Source organism: Eleutherodactylus coqui, chromosome 2 (assembly GCF_035609145.1).
Source record: "Eleutherodactylus coqui strain aEleCoq1 chromosome 2, aEleCoq1.hap1, whole genome shotgun sequence".
Taxonomy (NCBI): domain Eukaryota; kingdom Metazoa; phylum Chordata; class Amphibia; order Anura; family Eleutherodactylidae; genus Eleutherodactylus; species Eleutherodactylus coqui.
The window spans coordinates 163,340,734-163,365,147 of record NC_089838.1 but is presented as its reverse complement, the minus strand read 5'-3'; the positions used below and the strand labels follow the sequence as shown (position 1 = coordinate 163,365,147).

The following is a 24,414-nucleotide window of genomic DNA, read 5'->3' as shown; positions in this document are numbered from 1 at the left end:
ATAAACGGGTTAGGGATAGAACAAAACCAATGTAGCTCACTAAGAATGTAAGGGGGTCAACAAACAAAAAGAAAGCATTTTATATATTTAAAAAAAAAAAAAAAGGCAGCGAAGAAGCACTAAAAACCTATAAAAAGGAAAAAAAATAAATTATGTAAAAAAAGGTAACAAAGCAGCAGAGGTAGAGACAGAAAGACACATTGCCAAAGAGTAAAAGTAACACTAAAACTGTTCAACTGCATAGATAGTAAAAAAATAAATAATAATAATAATAATAATAATAATAATAAGGATTCAAAATAGAAAGTTGTTGGCCCTTTAAAAAAATAATGAGGGAAGAACTCTAAAGGGCGATTATGAGAAAGCAAATCTGCTAAGTAGTTTCTTTTGTCCGTGTATTCACTCAGTAAACTGAAATGTCAGGTGAAATGCACTAACCATTAATGGGGTTATCCGGGGACATCGTTTTGTCCAAAAACGTCTTCAGCCTGCAGTAGTAAAATAACAGAACTCATACTCACCATTCCATGCTCCCCTAGCACTCCTGTCTCACCGACTCTCCGATCCCCACTGGTCTTCACTTCCTTGTACAGAGAGTCGGCGATGATGTCCCAGACAAAAGGACCACGTGACCAATGCAGTCAATAACCAGCTCCCTTCAGCTGGTGAATAGCTGTGGTGCCAACATGACCCATTATCAGGTAATCATCACTCCCATTCAGGAAGGGAGGTTCAGCGTGGACCAGCAAAATGGCAGTGGAGCTTGGAAGGGAGTGCATTAATTATGTTATTTTACTACTTCAAGCAAGTTTTTGAACAAGGCTATGTCCCTGGTTAATCCCTTTAAATCTCCCTCTTTTCTTGATGTCTTCCTAACTGGAGACCTTTTATCAAAGAAAATTATTACTAAATTGTATAGAAAGCCCGGATCTGGCAACTGCTTATTATATCACTCCTCTCATGCAGTTAAAAGTCTAACAGGGCATGTTCATTGGGAAGAGATTATAATCAAGTGTTGTGTTATTTCTGACAGGTTGCGCCATGGTGGTTACCACAGTGGGATCGTAAGTAGAGCCAAAAACGTAGCAGAATCAAAAACCAGATCTGACTAGTTGACACAATCTAAATGACAATCCAACTGTTTAACAGGTCAGACAACAGCAGACACACCTAGATACTGCATCAATTTTTTTTTCTTGTGTCTTTGCTAAAAAAAATTTTTTTAAAAACTAACTAAAAAAATTGCTTTGCAGAAAGGCTTAGGTTAGGGTCACACAGGGCGGTTTTGCTGCGTTTTTTCCGTTGCGGTTTTGACGCAGAAGAACTGCTTCTGCGGCAAAACGGCTTCAAAGGTTAATTTGGGCTTGCGGATTTTGCTGCGGATTTTCGTGCGGAAAAATCCGCACACGTTTTTTCCGCAGCGCTTTTTTACTTTTGTCGCGTATTTGGTGCGGTTTTGGCTGCGTCCATAGAGGTCTATGGACAAAAAAGCGCTGCGGAAACGACCAAAGAATGAACATGCTGCATCTTTTAAAACCGCGACGCAGTTGCATTTCCGCACTGCGGCTGTGCGGAAAAAATCCGTCCTGTGAGAACAGCTTTTTGGCAAATCTCATTTGTGCTGCATTGCACTGCAAACGCAGCGGTTTTGCCGCAGTGCGGATATGCAACGGCAATCCGCGGCAAATCCGCCCTGTGTGACCCCAGCCTTATTGGATTACTAGCTTGTTACTCACAACTTCATCTGCGTGGAATTTTCTTTTATTTATTTATTTATTTATTTAATCTGTGTTTTGCTGTATATTGAAACATAAAAAGTTGAAATAGTGAAAGGAATGTAACTGCAATCTGCTATGTCAGCACAGTTCTGTACACTACGTTTGTGGTCTTGTCATCTTTTGTTAGGATATAAAGGTTGATGCGTGATGCTCAGCATCTAAGGTCCAGCGGCCCTGAGACTGCTGCAATGTCTAACTCTAAGACGCGTGACGGTCAGCATCTAAAGTTTTGCAGACCTGACATTGCTCCAATGTATCTCTAGCTCTAAGAGATGCAGGACGGTCAGCATGTAGGGTTCGGCAGACCTGAGATTGCTCCAATGTCTGTAGCTCTAAAGGAATGCATGACACTCAGCATCTAAAACCTGTGGTCCTCAGATTACTCCACTGTTTTGCCAGTTGTAAGGGACGCGTGACATTCAGCATCTAAGGTCTGGCCGCCCTGCGACTGCTCCAATGTCCGTGTAGCTCTAAGGCCTCATGTCCACGGGGAAAATCAGGCCCGCTACGGATTCTCCATGGAGAATCCGCAGCGGGTCCCTCCTGCCCCGCGGACATGAGGGCTGAAAATAGAATATACTCACCTGCTGCGGGCCGTGCGTGTCTTCCCTTCTTCCCGGCCGGATCTTCTTGCTTCGGCCCGGCGGATGTGCCCGGCGCACGCGCGTGGCACGTAGCCGGCGTGCCGAGCACACCCACCCGGCTGAAGCAAGAAGATCCGGCCGGGAAGAAGGGAAGACACGCACGGCCCGCAGCAGGTGAGTATATTCTATTTTCAGCCCTCATGTCCACGGGGCAGGAGGGACCCGCTGCGGATTCTCCATGGAGAATCGCGCACGGCCCGCAGCAAGTGAGTATATTCTGATTTTAGGTCTCCCGAGGATCCGAACGGCTTCCATAGGCTTCAATAGAAGCCTGCGGGAGACCGGCACCAAATGAGCATGGTCCGGATTTTTTCCTGCACGCGGATCCGCGTCTGCAGGGAAAAATTACATCCGCAGGTATTTAACTACCTGCGGGGGTGTCTAATGCATCCCTATGGGGCACGGATCCACGTGCAGGAAAAACGCTGCGGATTTTAAACAATAATTTACAAGTGGACATGAGACCTAAAGGTCTCATGTCCACGGGGAAAATCAGGCCCGCTACGGATTCTACATGGAGAATCCGTAGCAGGTCCCTCCTGCCCCGCGCACATGAGGCATAAAAATAAGAATTAACTCACCTCTCGCCCGCTCCGGATCTTCCCTTCGCCACGGCTTCATCTTCTCTCCGTCACGGCCGAATCTTCTGTCTTCGGCCTGGCGGATGCGCCGGGCACGCCGGTTGCGTGCCGCGCGCATACGCCGGCCCGCAGAAAAAAGATCCGGCCGCGACGGAGAGAAGATGAAGCCGCGAAGGGAAGATCCGGAGCAGGAGAGTATATTCCGACTTTGGTCTCCCATGGATCCGGACGGCTTCCATAGGCTTCAATAGAAGCCTGCGGGAGCCGCCCCCGTGGGAGACCCGCACGAAAATGGAGCATGGTCCATTTTTTTTCATGCTCCATTTTTTAAAAAATCACTTTTATTGACCATCCGCGGGTATTTATCTACCCGCAGGTAATCAATGCATCCCTATGGGGTGCGGATCCGCATGCAGGTGATCCCGTGGCATAATTTGCCCGTGGACATGAGGCCTAAGAGACGCGTGGCAGTCAGCAACTAGGTTTCGGCACACCTGAGATTGCTCCAATATCCGTAAGCTCTAAGCAATGTGTGATGCTCAGCATTTATGGTCCACGGTACTCAGATTGCTCCAATGTCTTGTCAGCTCTAAGAGATGCGCGACGCTCAGCATCTAAGGTCTGGCGACGCTGGAATTGCTCCAATGTCTGTGTAGCTCTAAGAGACGCGTGACGCTCATAATCTAAAGTCCGACGGGCCTGAGACCGCTCCAAGGTCTCTACTGCTCTAAGAGGAGCTTGTCGTTCAGCTTGTTGATGCCTTCCTGCCTCAGCGTGGGCATTAGATTCTTAGGTTCTAGTAATCTTCACAGCTCGAGCTCTGCTAGAGGAGCGCGCCATATCTGACTTGCACTTGTGTGGCATATTAAAAGCCCAAAAATGGGAAGGAAATGCAATCAAAAGGAAACCATTTCTTTCTGAGGTAAAATTAAAGCTGCGCTGTCATTCGCCAGCTGTGGGCAACATAAAATTAAATCTCAATCCATGGTAATGTGTCTTTCATTCAAGTTTTAACAACAGGGAATTCTGGATATCCCCGCTATCTTAATAATCGGCTACATGCGGCAATGACGTCTGCCCTCAGGTGTCTTCCCATTTGTGTAGGCCTAGTTTATGATGTGCAGCCCCTCCGCCTCACCACCGGCGGCGTGATGGTGCACCTGCGCATCACCAAATAAATGTGTCTTATCGCGCTCTCTTGAGAACTCTATACATTTTTGGGATAAAACGTAGCCCATGTCCTTCCTTAGGATGCAAGCTCTCTCTGACAAATGTCATCAAAATCACTTCAGCAGTGTAGCCGTGAAAAGGTGACTGACAGACAGAATTACTTTCACATTTATAATCTTAGTATGGATGTGGTTCAAAAACAAAATTTCACATGGTCTTAACCTTAGATCTAATCTTATGTTTATACAATGTTTATCCTTTGTTTCATTTCCTCATTATTTATTTAGGCATTAGTAGGAGTGGTGATGCTTTTGTTATGTCATATCATGCTATCGTTAAATTGCTTGCCTCTTGTCCAGGCTACATGCTATGGTTAAGGCCGGTCTCACACGGGCGTATTTGTGCGCGCAAATTTGGTGAGCACAATACTAAAATAGAACACATTGATTGCAATGGGTTCATTCACTTGTGCGTATTTGGAGTGCACAATTCAATTGTGCACTTGCAAAAGGGGGAAGAAAAAAATTTAAAAAAATAAAAAAAAGTAAAAAAAAAAAAAATCACACCTTCAACTCACTACAATAATTGGAAAGCATCATTGCACGCAAAAAGTACAGAAAAACAAAAGGTTGATGCATACACACACACAAAATCCATTCAGCAAAAACGCAAAGCAAACGAGCTTGCAAATATGCTTCGTGTTTTGGCAAAACGCATAGACCCCCATTCTCACTTGTGGGCGTTTTTACCTTTTTATGGATATATTCTAAGATTTATTTTTTTATGAGATATCCTAGAGCTATATACATAGTTTGTTCCGTCTTGTAAAAGACTTTATAGTGGAAGTTTAGATTACGTATTACTTTATGCCAAAAATTGTGCCAAATCTTTGGCACAATTCTCTGCCATTTGGCGCCATTTAGGCCAAGCCCCTTTTTCTGACAAGTTGGAAAGTATGTAAGGCTGTTTTCTGACATAATTTGCACCAGAAAAAGGCTATATCTTGAATAGTAAATAAAGCCCCACTGTGTACACTTTGGGCCACTATTAGTCAAGGACATATCGGAGCTTGAGTGAGTTCACAGGCGGGCAACGAAATTAAATGGACTACAATACCCAAAATTGTAGAGACAGAGGCAACCTAATAACTACAGATGGTCCCCGACTTGCGAACAGGTTCCGTTCCAGGTACCTGTTCGCAAGTCCATTTTGTTCGCAAGCTGAACAAATGCTTGTATGGAGCGGGATCGTGGGTGGATCCTGCTCCATACAACGTCGGGTGCAGGCTGTTCTTACAGCAGGCACCCCGGCGGCAGCAGTTCCGACGAGCCGCGCCGCTCGTCTGAACTGTTAACACTTTAAATACCGCTCTGTCAGCGGTATTTAAAGTGTTAACAGTTCTGACGAGCGGCGCGGCTCGTTGGAACTGCTGCCGCCGGGTGCCCGCTGTAAGAAACAGCCTGCACCCGACGTTCAGGGGGCCCGTACAGCGTCCCACGATGAGATCGCGGGATGCTGTGTGGTTGCGAGGCAGCCGGGGACCTCCTGAAAGGCCCCAGGGCTGCCTATGCAGAGTGCCCATCAAGCGCACGGCTTGATAGGCGCTCTGCATAGACAGCCCTAGGGCCTTTCAGGAGGACCCCGGCTGCCTAGCAGCCGTGATCTGACCGGACAGGCTTCTATCAGGCTTGATAGAAGCTTTTCCGGTCCCTGCACAGTATGATGTCATGCCATAGCATGACATCATACTGTGCAGGACAGATAGTTCGTATCCTGCGAAATTCGTTACTCGAATGTTCGCAAGTCGGGGACTATCTGTATATATAAATATATCAGAGGACAATACAGAAATCTCTCCCATGATCTGTTATACCCAGGACTGTGACTGTAACTGTAACAAGGGGGCATGCTCTACGTCTAGAGAATGGATGGTTTCTACATTAACTTTACAGTAAGAGCAGTAAGATTATGGAACTCTGAGAACGTGGTGATGGCAAACTTAATACAAGTTCAAGAGGGGCCTGGACACTCATGTTTAAAAAAGAAAAGAAAAAAAGCTTTATAGAGTTTTATAAAATTTCCCAACAAACCCCACCATAGGGGAGATTTATACAACAGCAGAGGAGCACTTGTTAAATAACGCAATGTAGCAAAAAAATATAGCAATGGAGAACATATATCTGCTTGGATGCCTTTCTTGAGCACTACGATATTATATGTTCAAGTCACTGATTACTTCAGAAGAATCGGTGATCCAGGAATCCCTCTGATTGGCAGATTAGAGTTGGAAATCATTTTTTTCTCCCAAAATGAGAAAAATTGGTTTCTACCTCATGGGTTTTTTGCTTCCCTCTGGATCGACATTGGAAGATAATAGGCTGAAAGTGTGTCTTTTTTAGCCTTACAAACCATTTTACTATGTTACAGAAGATCTTTAAAGTACATATTGACCTTTGATCAGTGTTAAATACAAGAATAATCTACATGCATCTCATCCTCAGGCATTTTGATTGCAAGGCCTTAAGAAACGAACGATTACAACTCATTTTAAAGACTGGCAAGGTTGGGGATAAGGCTGCTTTGAGCGCATACCACCGAATGCATACATGTGCATGGGATTTTAGTCTACACTAAGGCCTCATTTGCATGGCCTTAGAACTGTCAAATAAAGAAAAAAACGAAAATGTTTAACATGGATTTGACACTTAAATCCGTGGCAGAGCTCCAAAGCTGAGCCATGGAGTTCTACTGCAGATCCACATGCGGATTTAGCTCTAATCAATGGGGCAAGTCTGTATGCAGCCACCTGATGTGGCGACTGTGCCAAGAATTGACAATTCTTATCATATCCCACAATGTGGATCTCAAAATCTGTGATTTATGAGTTATAGCACAGATTTAAATGGAATGGTTTTCTCCATGGACTCAAGTCCATATACAACACATTTAATATAGTGGCAAGCCTTTGTGATTGAACGCCAATAAGAATGCTCCCATTACTATTCATGGTAGAACAAATTACCAGGCAGAAAACCTCCATATGTTCCTATTCTGCTTTATATGCTTGAGCGCTAGTGGTAACACTTGTTGTCAGTGTATAATTTTGCATGACACAGGAATGTACAGCTAATTAGATACTTACATTCTCATGCTGCATGTGCTTCAGAAGCCTTAGCTCTCTGTAGGCTCGTTTAGCAAAAAGTTCAGATTGAAAAGGACGATAAAGCTTCTTGATGGCCACTTTTGTTGCATTTTTATTGTCAATAGATGAGCTGGAACATTAAAACATGCAATTACAAATCAGGTTATGTAACCACAGGAAACATTTGAGAAAGCGTACACTTTTCCCATGTTAGATCCCGTACAAGTATAGATCATCATACAATCATGATTGTGTACTTGTCCATTTTTTTTAAAACAAGCTCCATTTTAACACCCACAGTAATTGTCAACTTCTCCTCTACGAGTCTGTATACCAGAAGAACTGACAATCATGCTGCATGGGTTGGATAGCAGGGTAGCACCCCCAGGCTCCCAGTCCTGGCAACATTTACAAGGGGTTTTCCAATGATTCCCTATCCACAGCCCACTGATCATGAGGATCACAAAGCAGCCAGCAAGAATACAGCAGCGGTTTAGCCTGAATGCTAACACTTCATTTTTTTCAATAGGACTGCCAAAGTTAGGCAAGTGCTTCAACTCTGCAGTAGCCAGTCTAAACTGGAATGAATGGAGTGAGGTGCATATGCTCAACCACCACTACATTCATATGGGGGCTTTCAGTGCCCTCATTCTCATGATCTGTGAGGGTCCAATTGGTCAGACCCTCACCTATTAGAGAATTTTCATATAAAATTTGTTAAATCAATCAATTACACAAAGTTATTTCTAATTTACGTCAGTTTTCAAGATCTCTCCTTACGGTCAGGAAATGAAAACCATCTTTAGAGCTCATGTCCACGGGCAATAGTTCATTGCGTTGTCCGCTGCGATGATTCGGCCGGGAGTAACGCAGTGAACGCTTTCTATAACGTTGCTATGGGAAGCGTAGCCCCGACGTCCACGAGCGGAGAATCATTGCAATTCCAAACACGGCATGCCGCGATTCTCCGTGATGAGCCTGACAGATAGGCTCACCGCGGAGACCTGACCGCTCTCCCGCGGCGGACTATCGCTAGCGATATTCCGTCACGGACATGGACAGGGGGCCTTACAGTCAGAGGCTCAACACATGCCTCGGTGAAGTTCTGAGTGACTTCTAATTGGACCCCAGTTATAGAGCCATGCACTTGTGTCAATGGGACATAGTTAGGATTTGTTATCCTCTGAACGGAAACAAAATTCTTCCATCTTAAGTAGTGAGGAATTGAAACCGTGTAGGATTTCATTTTTCCCATCCCTGCCACGCTCACCTGATTGCCTGTCACACTCTGGAGATGGTCTCTGTACATTGCAGCCACTTTCATGTAGTGCAGCCCGCCTGACGCTTATCAGGCACCAACTTGTTTGTGAAATGCTTTAAGGCTCGTTTAGACAACGATTCTCGTTCAAAAATCGCCCAAAGTAGTCTTTTGAGTGAGAATCGTTCGGTCGAACTGCACTGACATCGCAGTTTTCATTAACGAGTCGCTGATCGTTCTCTTTCAGCATGCTGAAAGAGAACAACCAGCCTTACCAGTGCCGTTTGCTGAGTTCACAGCGGGATACCACTGATACTATTGTTTCAGCTGTATCTTGCTTTGCGAACACAGCGGGAGTATGAAGAATACAGCAGTCCAGCTGTGTTCTGCATACCCCGCACAGAGCGCACAGCTGTATACCAGCTGTGCACTTCGTGAACACAGCAGGAGTTTTGCCGACATCCCAGCAATTTAAATATAAGCCCTTCCTTGAAAATCATCCGTTGCTGGTATAAAAAAGAAAATAAAAGAAGAAAAAAAAAGTGTGTGTGTGTGTGTATATATACACACACACACACACACACACACACACACACACATACACACACACACACACATATTCTAATATATTATATACACACACACACCTCTCCATTGAATGGCCAAGCGCTGCCTGTGATTGGCTAAGCACTCAGCGAATCAGATACAGCTCTTTCAGCAGGCGGGGATTTTAAATGAAAGAACTTCAAAGCAGTGCAGGGAGAAGACCCGGCTACACGTTGCTGAGCCCCAGCAGCGGCGAAGAGGCGAGTGTATTTTTATTTTTACATTTTTTACACATGCCATGAATGATTTTCAGGAAAGGGCTTATATTTAAAGCCCTTCCCCGAAAATCACTGCGGAATTGCCTGTCTTCTGCATACCCTGCTCTGAGCGCTTAGCTGAATGCCAGCTGAGAGCTCTGAGAAGACAACAGCTGTATGCAGAAGATAGCGGTCCCACTTGTCTTCTGCATATAGCGTGCCTTCATTTACACACTTATGCGAAGTGAACACTCAAAACTGTCATTCAAACTGCTGTTTAAGCGAATTTTGAGCAATCATCTTGCAGTATAACGCACAAAATTATGGCTCAAAAGACATCTTTTGAACAATAATCGTTGTCTAAATGGGCCTTTATTTGATCAATCCCATGATGCACCAGTACAGCATTAGTTAAGGCTGTACCATTTCTACCTGCTGGGGGGGGGTTGGGTGCTAATTATCATTACCTTCTAAATAAGCTACAGACCATAAGTATACATACAGCCAAAAGAATGAGCTGTGATCTCTACTATAACTGTGTGATCATCATCAGTAACTTACAGGGAAACCCGTGTCCCCCTCTATGCAGTTTCTGTGGTAGGAGCCATATTATCACATACTGAGACGGAGAATATGACTAGAAACGGTACACATAACACCAGTAGATCTGAGCTGATCAGAACCGAGATCACACGAGCATTTGAGGATAAAGAGGCCAGGAGTTTCAGATAGAAAGGAATAACTAAAACAAGGTAATATTAGCCCACTTATATATACTGGGTGTATGGCTACATAATGACAAAAAAATCCTTTAATTGGCCATTTAAATATACTTGTTTGCTAAGCAAATTCACAGAAATTAGGTTTTCAGATTATGTAAACAAATCTTATTTACAAAATAAAGCCTTAATGAGCACAGGGCCCAAGAAAACACAATACAGAGATTAAGGCCCCCTGTCCACGGCCGTGAATTCGCTGGTGGTAAATCGCCGGCGAATCACGCAGGCTGAAGCTTTCCATAGCGTTGCTATGATAAGCGTCGGCCCCATGTCCACAAGGGGAGAAGCATTGCGATTCTCTGCGGTCAGCCTATCTATTAGATTAGGCTGACCGGTGGAGATCTGCCTCGGGACTTCGCAACGCCCGTGGGCAGCCGGCCTTAAAGGGGTTGTCAGAGTTGTAAGAACTCTGGACAACCTCTTCCTCATACATTAAGATAACAAATGGAGATATACTCCCCGCTCCTGCTGTGTCACTGAGCTCTGTTATTGGCTGCAGCCTCTGTGAGGTCTCAAACTGGGCGGGACTGCAGCTTTAAACAGGGACCGGAGAGGAAGACCAAGCGCAGTCACAGGACACAATGGGAGTGGCGAGAGGAGAGCCCCCCCACACTCCCTAAAAAAATTAAATAAATGCACACTCAGAGGAGCGTGCACACTTCATTATAAGTGATAGAAAAGCTTTGGAGTGGAGGAGGAGACATGAACTCCAGGCTATACTGAACTTTAGTTGAACCAAAACTTAGTTTAAAAAGCAATTTTTCTTTAAAATTCCCATTGCTAGCTACATTTCTTAATGCTTTTTGACAGTTCTTTAATATGTGAAAATTTGAGCACTCTGCATGGCAGCCATTAAAAGACAATCACTGAGCAGACGAGGAGAGGTTCACGCTAGGCAAGCCATCTGGCAGTGCTTCCTGCATATGTTCTCCTGTCCTATTACTTGCAGTACAGTCATGTTCACATCACCTGCAAGTCATGTGTAATCTGTACGCCAACATTTGCTTTTTTTGTACTTTGCTGTGCCAGCCTATTACCTGGGCAAGAATACAGATATGAGGCTTATAAGTGTCATACAGAAGAAGGCAGGAGCATTTATTTCATACTGTTCAATTAAAATCAAGGTGGCAACAGCACCACTCAGAAAAGAGGAGGCTTTTAGTTCAGACCAGCCTAATTTTCCAGACTCCATTGTTTTCATCCGCACCAAAACATTCCTGTCCTTCCTTATTGCCCCCAAGACAGAGCTAGGGGCACTAAAAGCAGCGTCACTTGTTAGGATAATGGGGTCCACTATAAATACACCAACATTGTGGACACAGCTCAAGTGGACTCCAAATGTGAAACAAAGAATGGGGAGATTTACCAAGCAAAATATGCAAACCCACGTTTTTTTTTGTTGTTTTTTTTTTTTTTTTTAAAGGGACGGAAACGGGGGGGGGGGGGGGGGGGAGGACTTTTTACACCAATATTGAAGCGAGTGGCTAAAATCAGTCTTAAAGGCATTGCCCGGTTTGTAAACTATTGATGGTATAAGCCTAGTAAATAGGTGGGAGTTCATTGTCAGGACCCCCCTGTGGATCAGCTGTTCCCTGTGTGCTAAAATGAATTCTGCAGGAAGCAGATAGCTGTGCGCTTACTGTAGTGGCCAGTTTTTGTATTACAGATCAAGCTCTCATTGAAGTGAATGGGAACTTTGCCTGCAATACCAAGCTTGGTCACTGCAGTGAACTGCTGATCAGTGAGGGTCCCAAGCAGCGGACCAGCACCTGTCTACTACTGATGACTTATTCTGAGGATAGGCTATCAATAGTTTGCAACCAGACAGCTCCTTAATGATGCACCCCCCCCCCCCCCATTTTCGTTTTTTTCCTCCACCCTTAAAAAAAAAACTCCTTTATTTATCCATCAACGTCGCTGTACGAAGGCTTGTTTTTTGCGAGCCGAGTTGTATTTTTCAATGGTGCTATTTCATGTACCATATAATGTACTGAAGAACATTTAAAAAATTCTAAATGAAGTAAAATGAAAAAAAGATGACATTCCACCATCTTTCAGTGCATCTTGTTTCTACAGCACACAAACTGAACAAAAACGACATAACTTTATTCTGTGGGTCAGTACGATTACTACGATACTAAACGTATATAGTTTTTTTTACTGTACTATTTTTTTCAAAGACATTTACTTTTTTTAAATTATTTTCTGCCGCCATCTTCTGCACGCAATAACCTTTGTATTTTTCCCATCAACATAGTTGTTTGAGGGCTCATTTTTTGAGGGATGTCCTGTAGTTTACGTTAGCATCAATTACTTTATTGTTTAAAAAAAAACAAAAACTATCGATCTTATTTTCACTATTCTTTTAAGCCCCCCTGGGGGACTACAACATGCGATGCTTTGATCGCTCCTGCAGTATGACTTAATGCTATAGCATTACGTCATACTGCGACTTGACAGGCAGTCTATCAAGCCACCACATGGGGACGGCCCCCGGCTGCAATGACACCTGCACGGCTCCCCTGATCTCACCGGGGGATTTAAATACCACTGCACAGCAGCCATGAGGTGGTCAAAAGAAACATGTATAACACCCTTATAGACAATGTGTCATCTGAAAATGCTCCACTGTCTGCATAGTCATTACCTTTTCAGTCAGCTTGTCCTTATGCAATAGCCAATATGATAACTACTAAGGCCGGCTGCACACAGCCGGATTTTCATTGCAAAATCCAGAGCAGGCGTCTGCCTCCGGATTCTGCAGCAAATACCGCTCATAGTATGCTATGTAAAAGTGTTTGCTCCTGTCCACGAGTGGAAGTCAATTGCGATTTTCCACTCGCGGAGGAAAAAATATAAATATATACCGTATTTTTCGCCTTATAAGACGCACCGGTCTATAAGACGCACCCCCGTTTTAGAGCGGGAAAATAGGGGGGGAAAAAAAAATCCTTACTCACCTCCCCCGGCGTTCTGCGGCGCTGCTGCAGGCTGTCGCTCCCTCCTGGTCCCCGGCAGAGCATTGCTTTCTGGACGCAGGGCTTGAAATCCCCACCTCCAGAAAGCTAATACTGTGATTGGCTGAAGGCGCACGTGTGTTAGCCAATCACAGCCATTCAATGATGTCATTGAATGGCTGTGATTGGCTGACGGCGTGTGTTAGTGAATCACAGTATTAGCTTTCTGGAGGAGGGGATTTCAAGCCCTGCGTCCAGAAAGCAATGCTCTGCCGGGGACCAGGAGGGAGCGACAGCCTGCAGCAGCGCCGCAGAACACCGGGGGAGGTGAGTAAGGATTTTTCTTTTTTGACAGGAGGAGAGAAATCTTCTAACTGATCGCACATTTGTTCACGCGATCGCGAATTTAACGTGCAATCGCGCCAAATGAATCGCGTCCGCGCATTAAATTCGTGATCGCGCTAAAAATGGCGATCAGAACGAATTTTCGCCACATTCGCTTTATAAGACGCAGGAACCCCCCCCCCGCTTTGGAGGCGGAAAAAGTGCGTCTTATAAAGCGAAAAATACGGTATATTGCAATATGCTCTATTGCAGTGTGGATTCCCCATGGATGGTTTCCATTAAAATCAAGGGATCCGCGGCTCTTCCGCAATGACATTAAAAAGCAGGAATTTGAAGAAAAGGGGGAAAAAAAAACAAACTGTACGGCGCATGTTTGACTGCTCACCGTGCAAACCATCCGCAGTACAGGAAAAAGGAGAAAATGTTAGGTACACGCAGATGCCGTCTGGGCACAGGGTCAGATTCCGCTGCGGCCTAAAGCTGTAAAAATCACTTTACCTAAAATGACATCTTAGTACCCAAAAATCCTTCTAGAGTGATGGAGATCTTTTCTTCTTATTTGCTGCTCACTGGCTGTTAGGCAATGCCTCTAGTTCCAGATAAGATGGGTAGGAGGAGGATGACCCATGCTACCCATAAAAGTCTCCATAGTGGAGAGGCGACAAGTGAGCTGCTGGAGAGAAAGGCCCCCAGACGTGCCTGCAGCTAGCTGTAAGTAACTGGTAAGCATAGACTCACATCTGTGTTCTTTCATCCTTTATTAATAGATCTGTTTTTACCTTTCAAAACAAAAAGATGTCTAACTAATGCAAGCTGAAGCAAGGAGGGTTTTTTTTGTTGTTGCCAGATCTGTTAAACTGATCCGTAAGAAAAATAAATATAGTTGGCTTGCATCACTTAATGAGACTCTGTCACCATCTGTTTGCACCCTCTCTGAGAGAAGCATAAGGTAGTGCCTGCCACACTGATTACAGTGATATGTCTGCTGTGGGGATCTAGGAGAAAATTACATGTTATTCGCAGAAGCACATACATAGACGACTACTTGTAGGAGTCCTGGATATTGATGAGCTGCACGCTGGCTCCACCCACCCCACACCAGCCAATGATTGACAGCTCTCTGCTCATTACTGTGCATTGTAGGCTAGAGGCTGGCTGTGGCTAGCCTGCAGCTCATGAATATGCAGGACTACTTCTGTGTCCGGCTGCTACTAAAAAATGGAATATTCTCCTAAACTACTCCACAGGTACAGCAGACATATCACTAATCAGTGTGACAGGCATGGCCTTGCGATTCTCAGTGAGGACTGCAAAAAGATGTTGACAGATTCTCTTTCAACATTCATTATCATCTGTTTTTAACAGATCTGTTTTTTGTTTGAAATCTAGCTCTAGTCCATAACGGCACATTGACAGTTGTATTAAACAGATCCATTTAACAGAAGCTTAAACATAAAAATGGAATAGTTTCTATTTGCTGACAATGCGAGAGACAGCCATAAGGTTTTTAAAAAATAAAACCCACAACGAAGCTTTATTCCATATGATTTTCATTATTTTGGACAAAAAAAAATAAATACTGAAGGTCAATTTATTTTCCCATCAAAAAGAAAGAAATCAAGCGTAACGGAGGTCAACTGCAGCAGGCAAAAAAAAAAGTTTGAACTCAATGCGGATTTCAGAGGATGTGTTTTTTCCAGTCTTTTTGCTCCTAGAACAGAACAACACTGAACATTGATGTAAACAGAGCCTTACTGGGTTAGATCTACTAAAAAAAAAAACAAAAAAAAAACCATCTCCACTGCTCAGTACTTCTCCAGTGTCCTACATGATCCATGTGCGTTTTACATAGTTAGAGAGCAGAATCTTAAGTTCCCTCTGTGCATAGTGAATAGAAGACAACAGTTCGACTCCTCCAAGCAGTTCAGAAAGAACTGAAAATGAAAGGTAGAGCCTGTAAAGGGGGAGAATGTTAGAGTGTCAAAAACAAGTCATAACAGGAAACAAAAATCAGCAGATAGAACTCAGATGGAAATCTCCAATACATCAGTAGTTCATGTAGAAACGAGCACACTTAGGGTCCCCCCTCACATGAACATGGCAAAGCGCCGTGATTGAAAATGTGGCACTTTGCTGCGATTTTACTTTTCCTTTCAGCTGCAAGGAGCTGCTTTAGCGCGCTCCATCATTGTGATGGTTGATGAGGTGCACTAAACCCTCAAAGATAGAGCAGACAGTGCTCCAAAATCACAGCACTGTAAAGTTATATCCAGCGCCACGATCGAACACATGTCTGCGGGGCCCTATTGGCTTCAATGGCGGCGTTAAACCGCGATTAACGTGGCGTTCAAAACGTTGCGTTAATCGTGGTAAAAAGCGCTAGTGTGAGGTCTGACTTCTAGAGTGCGCTACAGTAACTTTACCATGTGGCTGTTCAGAATAAAACATCCCCTGAGGGAAAGCACCTTTCCTGGCTTAATTCCATTAAAGGCTGACTTGGATGAAGGAAGGGAGCGGAGAATTAGGGTTCCACCACACTCCATAGAAGCGATTTTACTGGTTTTCCAGTTTCTGCATGCACTACTAACATATTGGAGGTTTCCATCTGGGAGGTGTTGCCTTTTGTTTCCCGTTACGCATTTCTCTGTCACTGGGTCTGAGCGTCTCGTGAACAGATTGGTGCCCTCCATTTGTTGTGTATGTCCTGCATGGATGGGGATTGTAATATGGGCACATCTGGATGCAGGTGTGGTAATCTACCCTTTATGTAGGGTTGGACCACCAAATGAGGTGAGTTTTTGCAAAACTTTTCACACTGTGTCAAGATTCTTTTAACACATAAGTGGAGCGCTGTCCATTTTTTATCTTATGGTATCTTCTTTAACAAGTCATAATAGTCAGACGTCATGCTATTCCTTGTGTACACACTGCAGTTTATTCTGAAATGCTAGGTATTAGAGATGAGCGAACGTACTCGGTAAGGCCGATTTCGCAATCGAGCACCGCGATTTTCGAGTACTTCACTATTCGGGTGAAAAGTACTCGGGGGTGCTGTGGGTGAGCAGGGGGTTGCAGAGGGGAGTGGGGGGGAGAGGGAGAGAGAGAGAGCTCCCACCTGTTCCGCGCTGCTACCCCCTGCTCCACCACGCCCCACAGCGCCCCCGAGTACTTTTCACCCGAGTAGTGAAGTACTCGAAAATCGCGGTGCTCGATTGCGAAATCGGCCTTACAGAGTACGTTCGCTCATCTCTACTAGGTATGCTTTAAAATTAAGTTTTTATGCAAGTTTTTTTTCTTTAACTTCCCCAAAGTCACTACATTTTTTTTTTTTTTAAATGAAGTCTTTCCGTTTTCACTTGGACAACTGAGCCTCACAATAGGCTAACTGACAGTGTTCTGTAGAGCAGGGGTCCCCAACTCCAGTCCTCAGGGACCACCAACAGGTCATGTTTTCAGGATATCCTATGGTAAGAACACCTGTGGCAATGTCTGAGGACCAACAATAATTAATTCACCTGTGCAACACTGAGGAAATCCTGAAAACATGACCTGTTGGCGGTCCCTGAGGACTGGAGTTGGGGGAACACTGCTGTAGAGATCTCTTTTCCGTCTCTAAGACACATTTATGATGGAAGGTAATAGCTTTATACAAATAGCACAGGATCCACCATTCTCTGCAGGTGATGCTCACAGCTCATCACTCATCCTCCCTGCACAACGTCCTCTACACGCCTCACAGAGCTCGTCATAGAATGGTGGAGTTGGAAGGGACCTCCAGGGTCATCTGGACCAACCCCCTGCTCAGTGCAGGATCACTAAATCATCCCAGACAGCTGTCTGTCCAACCTCTGTTTGAACACTCTCCCATAAGAGTCAATGAACATCTCAAGTCTACTTTTTCCTATGTAGAAGGTTTCTGAAACACTAACTCAGGGAAAATAGCTGTTTCCACAATCAGAAAAAGAAAAACAGGTTATTACAAAAAACAACCCAAAAAATCCTAAGGCCCCCTGTCCACGGCAGTGATTTTGCCGGCGGTTTACCATAGCATTGCTATGGAAAGCACCGGCACCTGTCCACGAGCGGAGAATCATTGCTATTCTCTGCTTGTGGCGGGCAATTCAGAGCATGCTGCGAATTGCCCCAATTCTCCATGGTCAGCCTATCTATTAGATAGGGCTGACCAGCGGAGATTCGGCGGTGGCTCCTACTCCTGGGCGTCGGCTCCCGCTGCGGAGCTTCCCCGCGGGATACCGCATCGCCCGTGGGATACCGCATCGCCCGTGGACAGCTGGCCTTAACCTACAGTTAGGCCAGGTTCACACGGGCACATGATTACCACGTATTACGCAGGCTTTGTACACCTGTGTGATAGACTGTAACTCACAGGTAATTACATTTGCCTCATGCAGTTCCAATCACACTAGTGTGTTGCAATTGCGTTCTACACGAGCACCAAAAAGAATGCAGCATATTCTGTTTTGCTGCGTATATACACAAGATTTGTGCAGTCATAGGAAACAAAAAAAAAAGAAAAAAGGCGTACCGAGCATGACAGCGTGCGCGAGATATGCTGTCACGTGCAGCACAATTTTGCCGCCATACACAACAGTATGCCAAGTCACCACCAGTTGCAGAGCTGTAAAATGCTGCACGACACCCAAAGCGTTTTATGCTTACGGCCACGTGAGTCCGGCCTATGAAGATAAAAGCTACAATATAAACTGAAAAAATATGTTTTACTATCTAGTTTATTAGTAAAAAGAAAATGCATTAAAAAAATTAATCTAGGAGCAACTTGCTAAAGAAAGTGCATTATGCCACATGCACCATTGATGAATTTAGCATGACTGGCATCCAGTGGTGAATTTGGCATGACTGGCATCCTTTTTACGGACTCATAAGATGACACATTCTACAACATTAGTGATGGATTAGGCCGCTTTCACATTTGCGGCGCAGGTTTTATTTTCCTGCTTCATTTGGGGAGCAGGAAAGGGGAATGCCCTGGCCGAACGGGTACGTTCGGTTTCTGCCCATCTGCCTGACATTTTACCAAAAGCAAATGCGCGTCATGCAGCACCATTTCTCTGGTATCTTGATCCAGCGCAGATGTGAAGCCGATCTAAGCTCCAATATTTTGTACTGCCTGGGCATATAAGCAATATCTTTATACTGGTTTTTTAAACTTATGCTTTTTGAAAGCAAAATACTGAAAAAAAAACCCCACAGAATGTGTATTAACAGTCATCTCAGAGTCATTCTGTGGCAGCACTACAGAGATATACCCAATCGATAAAGAATGTGCCAAGAAATCAAAGTATCAAAAAAAGAAAAAGCTTTATTGAAATACATTAAATAATAAAGAGATAACATCCCACTGACAAGAAACTGCATCAGAGTCAGCACAGGCTAATAAATAGCCTGCAGAAGAGCATCTGACATAAGAGGTTCATACTCCTGTCCAATGAACACTGTATGGTGACTGAAGAGAAAAAAGGGTGGTGCCAAGATGGAGCTCAGTGTGAGGCATTCATGCGGTCCAAGGTGTGTGGTCATGTGATGTGGGGTAAAAAGATTTGTATAGCGCCAACTTATTCCGCAGCGCTTTCAAGCATGGGAATAAATTCAAACAATATAACAATTACAATGTGAGCTACAATCAGTTTGAAACAAATGGGGTGGGAGTGGTACAGGAGGTACGAGGGGGGGGGGGGGAGCGAGGTATGGGGAGCACAGGCAGTAGGGGATTTCATGTGGAAATCAGTTATTAGAAAGCAAACGGTGGGGCTGTAAGGAGATGTACGGGTAGAGGTCGTATGTGTTAGACAGGGTGGAAGGTGTGGGGAGCTATAGGAAGGAGCAGGGAGACTAGGTCAGGGGATTTGGTATGCCTCCCTGAAGAGGTGCATTTTTAAGGCACGTCTGAAATTTTGTGCATCGGGAATTGTCCGAATGCCTTGGGGTAGAGCGTTCCAGAAGATGGGTACTGCTCTGGTGAAGTGTTGGAGGAGAGTATGCGATGTTCGTATGAGAGGGGTGTTTAGTCTGAATGTGTTAGTGGATCGGAGTGAGCGGGCTGGGTGGTGTACACACACTATGTGTGCGCCATCATGAACTTTGATGAGGTGTTCAATTAGTTGCTTTCTTGCAAACAGCCATATAAACTTTTGATTGGATATCCTGGTAGTTAGAGGTTTACAGGCAAAATTCTATTGATCCCCTATCCTCGGGATACGGCATCAATAGTTGATCAGCTGGGGTTCACCAATCGAGATCCCCACCGTTCAGTTGATCAGGAGCTTGCTGTCAGTGCTGCAATAATAAAAAAACAAAGGTTAGAGCGGAAGCCACTACACCAATCTCTGTATAGTGGCCAGCCCTTGTAACTGCGGGCACAGCTCCCATTGAGAGCTACACCTGCACTACGTTCCGGTTACTACACAGGGGTCAAAGCTGCAGCTTCCGCTCTGACTCCTGTGAATTGCTGCGCTGACAGCGGGTGCCTTATAGGCTGGGATCCCGAGCAGTGAATCCCAGACAATTATCTATTGATGGCTTACTCGAAGGATAGGTAATAAATAGCATTCGTGCACAGAAATGGAAACCCCCTTTAAAGAGAAGTGTGTCTGGCTATAGAGCTCTGCAACTACAAACCTGTTACCCAACTCAGGGTTTTTTCCTTCTCTGATCTCCTTCAGCCGGACTGGCTTTTCTTAGATCTGGTTTCCAGCATTGTCCATTGTCCGTCACTGCTCAATGCCTTACGTTGAATTTTGACAGTCCAACATCACCCATTGACACAACTTGACATACAAATACCGCCAGGAGCCAGACCCAAGAATGGCCCTTCTGGGCAAATAGAGGCAGGTATAGAGTCGAGTGAAACATGGCTGTAGAGCTATGCAACCAGCCCTGTGGACTTTACACCATTGCAGGTCCTCTAAATCAGGGGTCCCCAACTCCAGTCCTCACGGACCACCAACAGGTCATGTTTTCAGGATCTCCTATAGTAGGAACACCTGTGGCAATGTCTGAGGCACTGGCAATAATTACATCATCTGTGCAACACTGAGGAAATCTAGGAAACATGACCTGTTGGCGGTCCCTGCGGACTGGAGTTGGGGAACACTGCTCTAAATAGTAGGCTCTGACACCCTGTCCTCACCCCCAGGCAAAGGCTATAGAGGCAGAAATAATCCATCACCGATCAATAATTTATTGCCCATTTTTAGCAATACCCAACACATCATTTACATGTGCCTGGTACTGAAACCCCAGTCATTTAGCTGAGCTACACTAACAGATACAGTATGGATGTCCCTATATCAGGTAGGTACAAAGGAGCTAAGGTGCTTCAGTCAGCGCTACTGCCCCTTCATAAAAGTCAATAATGCAGAATCCTGAAAACTCCTATCAAGTGATTTTTACTTGTAGAGCATTACACATTTAACCCCTTAACTGTACGTCATGGAGGTTCAGGGTTTGTATTGAATGGGATCAGGGAGGGGGGGGGGGGTCAATCCCACTGCATACAATGCTGGTGTTGGCTGTTTTTAACAACTGACATGCCCAAAACAGCCGCAATCAGTGTTGACGCCGATTGTGGCTGTTAGCCCTTTAAATGCCCTGATTGAAGTTTGGAGATTCCAAACGCCCCTCATGATGAGTTTGCAGCGTTCTGATTGGCTGCCACGACAGCCGAGACCTTTTAAAGGCCCCCAGGGCTGCCACTGTAGATTGCCTATGAAGCCATGCCTGTGGCTAGCTTGATACACTGCCAGTCAGATAGGCTGTCTATTACATTAAACTGCATGAGTGATCAAATGATTGCAAGTTCGAATCCCCTATGGGACTAACAAAATAAAAATAAAAATGGAGTAAAAAAAAAAAAATATATATAAAAAAGGTAAGAGTTTTAAAGACCTTCTATATTTATAAGGAAAAAAACCACTTGGCATCGCTGCATCCATAAAAGTCTTATTTGTCGCACGTGGTGAAAGTGGTCAGAAAAAATAAAAATAAAAATACACAATATCAGAATTGTGCTTTTTTTGGTCCCCCAGTCTCCAAGAAAAAAAAGTTAATTTAATTAAAAAAAAAAAAAAACGTCCAAAAACGGTACCAATAAAAACTACAGGACGCACTGCAAAAAAACCAGCCCTTGCACAACTATGTAGATGGATAAACTTAAAGTTATGGCAGTCAGAAGATGGTGGCAGAAAATGAACCCTCTTTGGAAAAAAAAATTATTGGAACAGTAGTACAGCAAAACAAAACAAAAAAGTTGATTTTGAATGGTCATAGTCATACTGACCCAGAATAGAGTTATGTTATTTTCACTGCAGTGTGTAGAAACAAGACCTCTACCTCACAGCCGATTGCTGGTCAATATCTGCACTGATGGTACAGATTTTGATGTGGCATGCTATGCAGCATACTGCGGTTTTGATGCTACCCCAATTTAGTTCATGGTATTAATAGTTGCTGACAGATTCCCAATTATATTGATAAAATAATATCTCAGAATTAAAAAAAAAAAAAAAAAACCAAACAAAAAAAAAAAAAACCACACTGTATACAATGTATCCCACTGCTACTTTACACTGTATACAATGTATCCCACTGCTACTTTACACTGTATACAATGTATCCCACTGCTACTTTACACTGTATACAATGTATCCCACTGCTACTTTACACTGTATACAATGTATCCCACTGCTACTTTACACTGTATACAATGTATCCCACTGCTACTTTACACTGTATACAATATATCCCACTGCTACTTTACACTGTATACAATGTATCCCACTGCTACTTTACACTGTATACAATGTATCCCACTGCTACTTTACACTGTATACAATGTATCCCACTGCTACTTTACACTGTATACAATGTATCCCACTGCTACTTTACACTGTATACAATGTATCACACTACTACTTTACACTGTATACAATGTATCACACTACTACTTTACACTGTATACAATGTATCCCACTGCTACTTTATACCCTCATGTGTTTCACAACATTCCGGTCTTCCAGGATGAGATCTGCAGAGCCTGGCATTGCCTCATCACTTCCTACTGAAACTAGAGTCTGTGATAAGACATATCGCTTCACATCGTAACTCCATATAACAACCCTGCAGGCAGGAAAATCTGAGCGCGGCGCAGCAGGATGGCGGCCAACACTTGGCAGCAAAGACGACTCAACCCACAAGGATGAGCCACCTTTACCTACCTTCACATGAGATGCCCGCCACCACCCTAATAAAGGCTAGCCAGTCAGCACACGCTTCTAACCATTAAGGAGGCTCCACCTGCGCCCAGGTAAAGTTACACAGGGGAGCGATCACAGGCGTGCAGCCATCACTATGCAAGTTAGTCTGTGGAGACTATAGATTGCGGCAGTCAGAGCACTTACAGTAATGCTCTATAGGGGAGTTACTGAGATCTACAGATGGCACAATGTCCCTGCAGCAGGGGGGACAGGTCAGCAGCAGGGACCCTCCAGGTGTGTAGCTGTGCAGCAGCAGGAACAGGTGTGCAGCAGGGACCCTCCAGGTGTGCAGCAGCAGGAACAGGTTGGCAGCAGAGACACCCCCCCCCCCCCCCCCCCCAAGGTCTGCGGCAGGGACATGTGTGCAGCAGTGACCCCCCCAGGTCTGCAGCAGCAGGAACAGGTGGGCAGCAGGGACCCTCCAGGTCTGCAGCAGCAGGGACAGGTCTGCAGTTGTGACCCCCTCAAGGTGTGCAGCAGGGACAGGGTCGGCAGCAGCTCCCCCAGGTCTGCAGCAGGGTCCCTCCAGGTGTGAGGCAGCAGGGACAGGCTCTGCAGCAGGGTCCCTCCAGGTGTGCAGGTAGCAGCACTCACCAGACGGTGCCGTAGGCTCCGGAGCCCACAGGCAGCAGGTCCCGGTAGCGCTCCTTCACCTCCCACACCGTCTTGTTGACGTCCTGGCGGTAGAAGCCTATGAGGGGCAGCGGGGAGGACATGTCTCCTGAGCAGGGTGTCAGCGGCGTGTTGTCGGCTCAGCGGCGGCTCCGGTCTCCTGAGAGCGCGCGTCACGCAGCACACATACACCATGAATGGCTGGCCGCCCCCTCCGCGGTGTGGGCCGCTCTCTTTCCTCCCACTCTCGGCGCCTCCTTCTCTGCACTTTCTTCTCCTTTCTCTGCAGCAGCCCCACGCCGTCCTGGACGGGAAGTGCGCCCCGTCCGCAGCGCGGAGCTTTGTTGTCCTCGGTCACATGACCACTAGCGGCGGCGGCTGGACGGCGCAGCGGTAACCCTTTCACTGCTGCGAGGCAAGGAGGGCAGCGCTTGGAGTTTAGACTTGTTCACACGGGCGCTGCATTGATTGCTAGCGCCTGTTTTATGCGGACGTTTTCAGTGCTTTTGTGTGCGCAAATGCACCGTGTATTTGTGCAAAAAAAAAAACCCCGCACAGTCTCATTGATTTTGGGCGCATGAGCGCAGCGCATATTGTGTATGGGGCGCGCAACGTGATTTCATTGGGCTCTTACATTTTTTAAACGCACACCTAGATAGGTCACAGCGCGTATTTTTTCACACGAATTACGCCAATGTGAATGAGCCCATTGGAATGAAGGGGTTCTGTTCACTGCGTATTACGGGTGCAAAATTTGCACGCTAAATACGCTGCGTAAACGCTTGTGTGAACGAACGCTCAGGGTTATTCAATGGAAACATTTCATGGCCACCGAGCCCTGCGATGGGATGGAATGGCACTGCAGGACGCAGCCAAATCCGCAGCAGTGGAGCTCCACACCAGTACATGCAGGTGTAACTGCGGATTTTGGTGCAGAACTGCAGGCAGGTTTAGCGCCATTTTCTGGCCGCCTGCAGATGTTGGTGCAGAATGCTCCGCAGCTGGCTGGACGCTGTGTCACCTAATTCGTCCTGTGTAAAAGCTCCTTAGGG

At 45.2% G+C, this 24,414-nt stretch overlaps 1 protein-coding gene across 1 annotated transcript in view; it reads right to left on the bottom strand.

Annotated features, from left to right (window-relative positions):
* The window catches only part of MAPK12 (mitogen-activated protein kinase 12), an 86,812-nt gene extending 63,117 nt beyond the window's left edge, over positions 1 to 23,695 (bottom strand). Inside the window, exons 1-2 of the mRNA XM_066591869.1 lie at positions 23,345 to 23,695; positions 7,316 to 7,445 (exon numbers count right to left, since the gene is read on the bottom strand). Of these exons, the coding sequence (XP_066447966.1) occupies positions 7,316 to 7,445; positions 23,345 to 23,466 (252 nt within the window). The 5' untranslated portion in view covers positions 23,467 to 23,695. The remainder of the gene's footprint in view (positions 1 to 7,315; positions 7,446 to 23,344) is intronic.
* Positions 23,696 to 24,414: the final 719 nt, after the last annotated feature.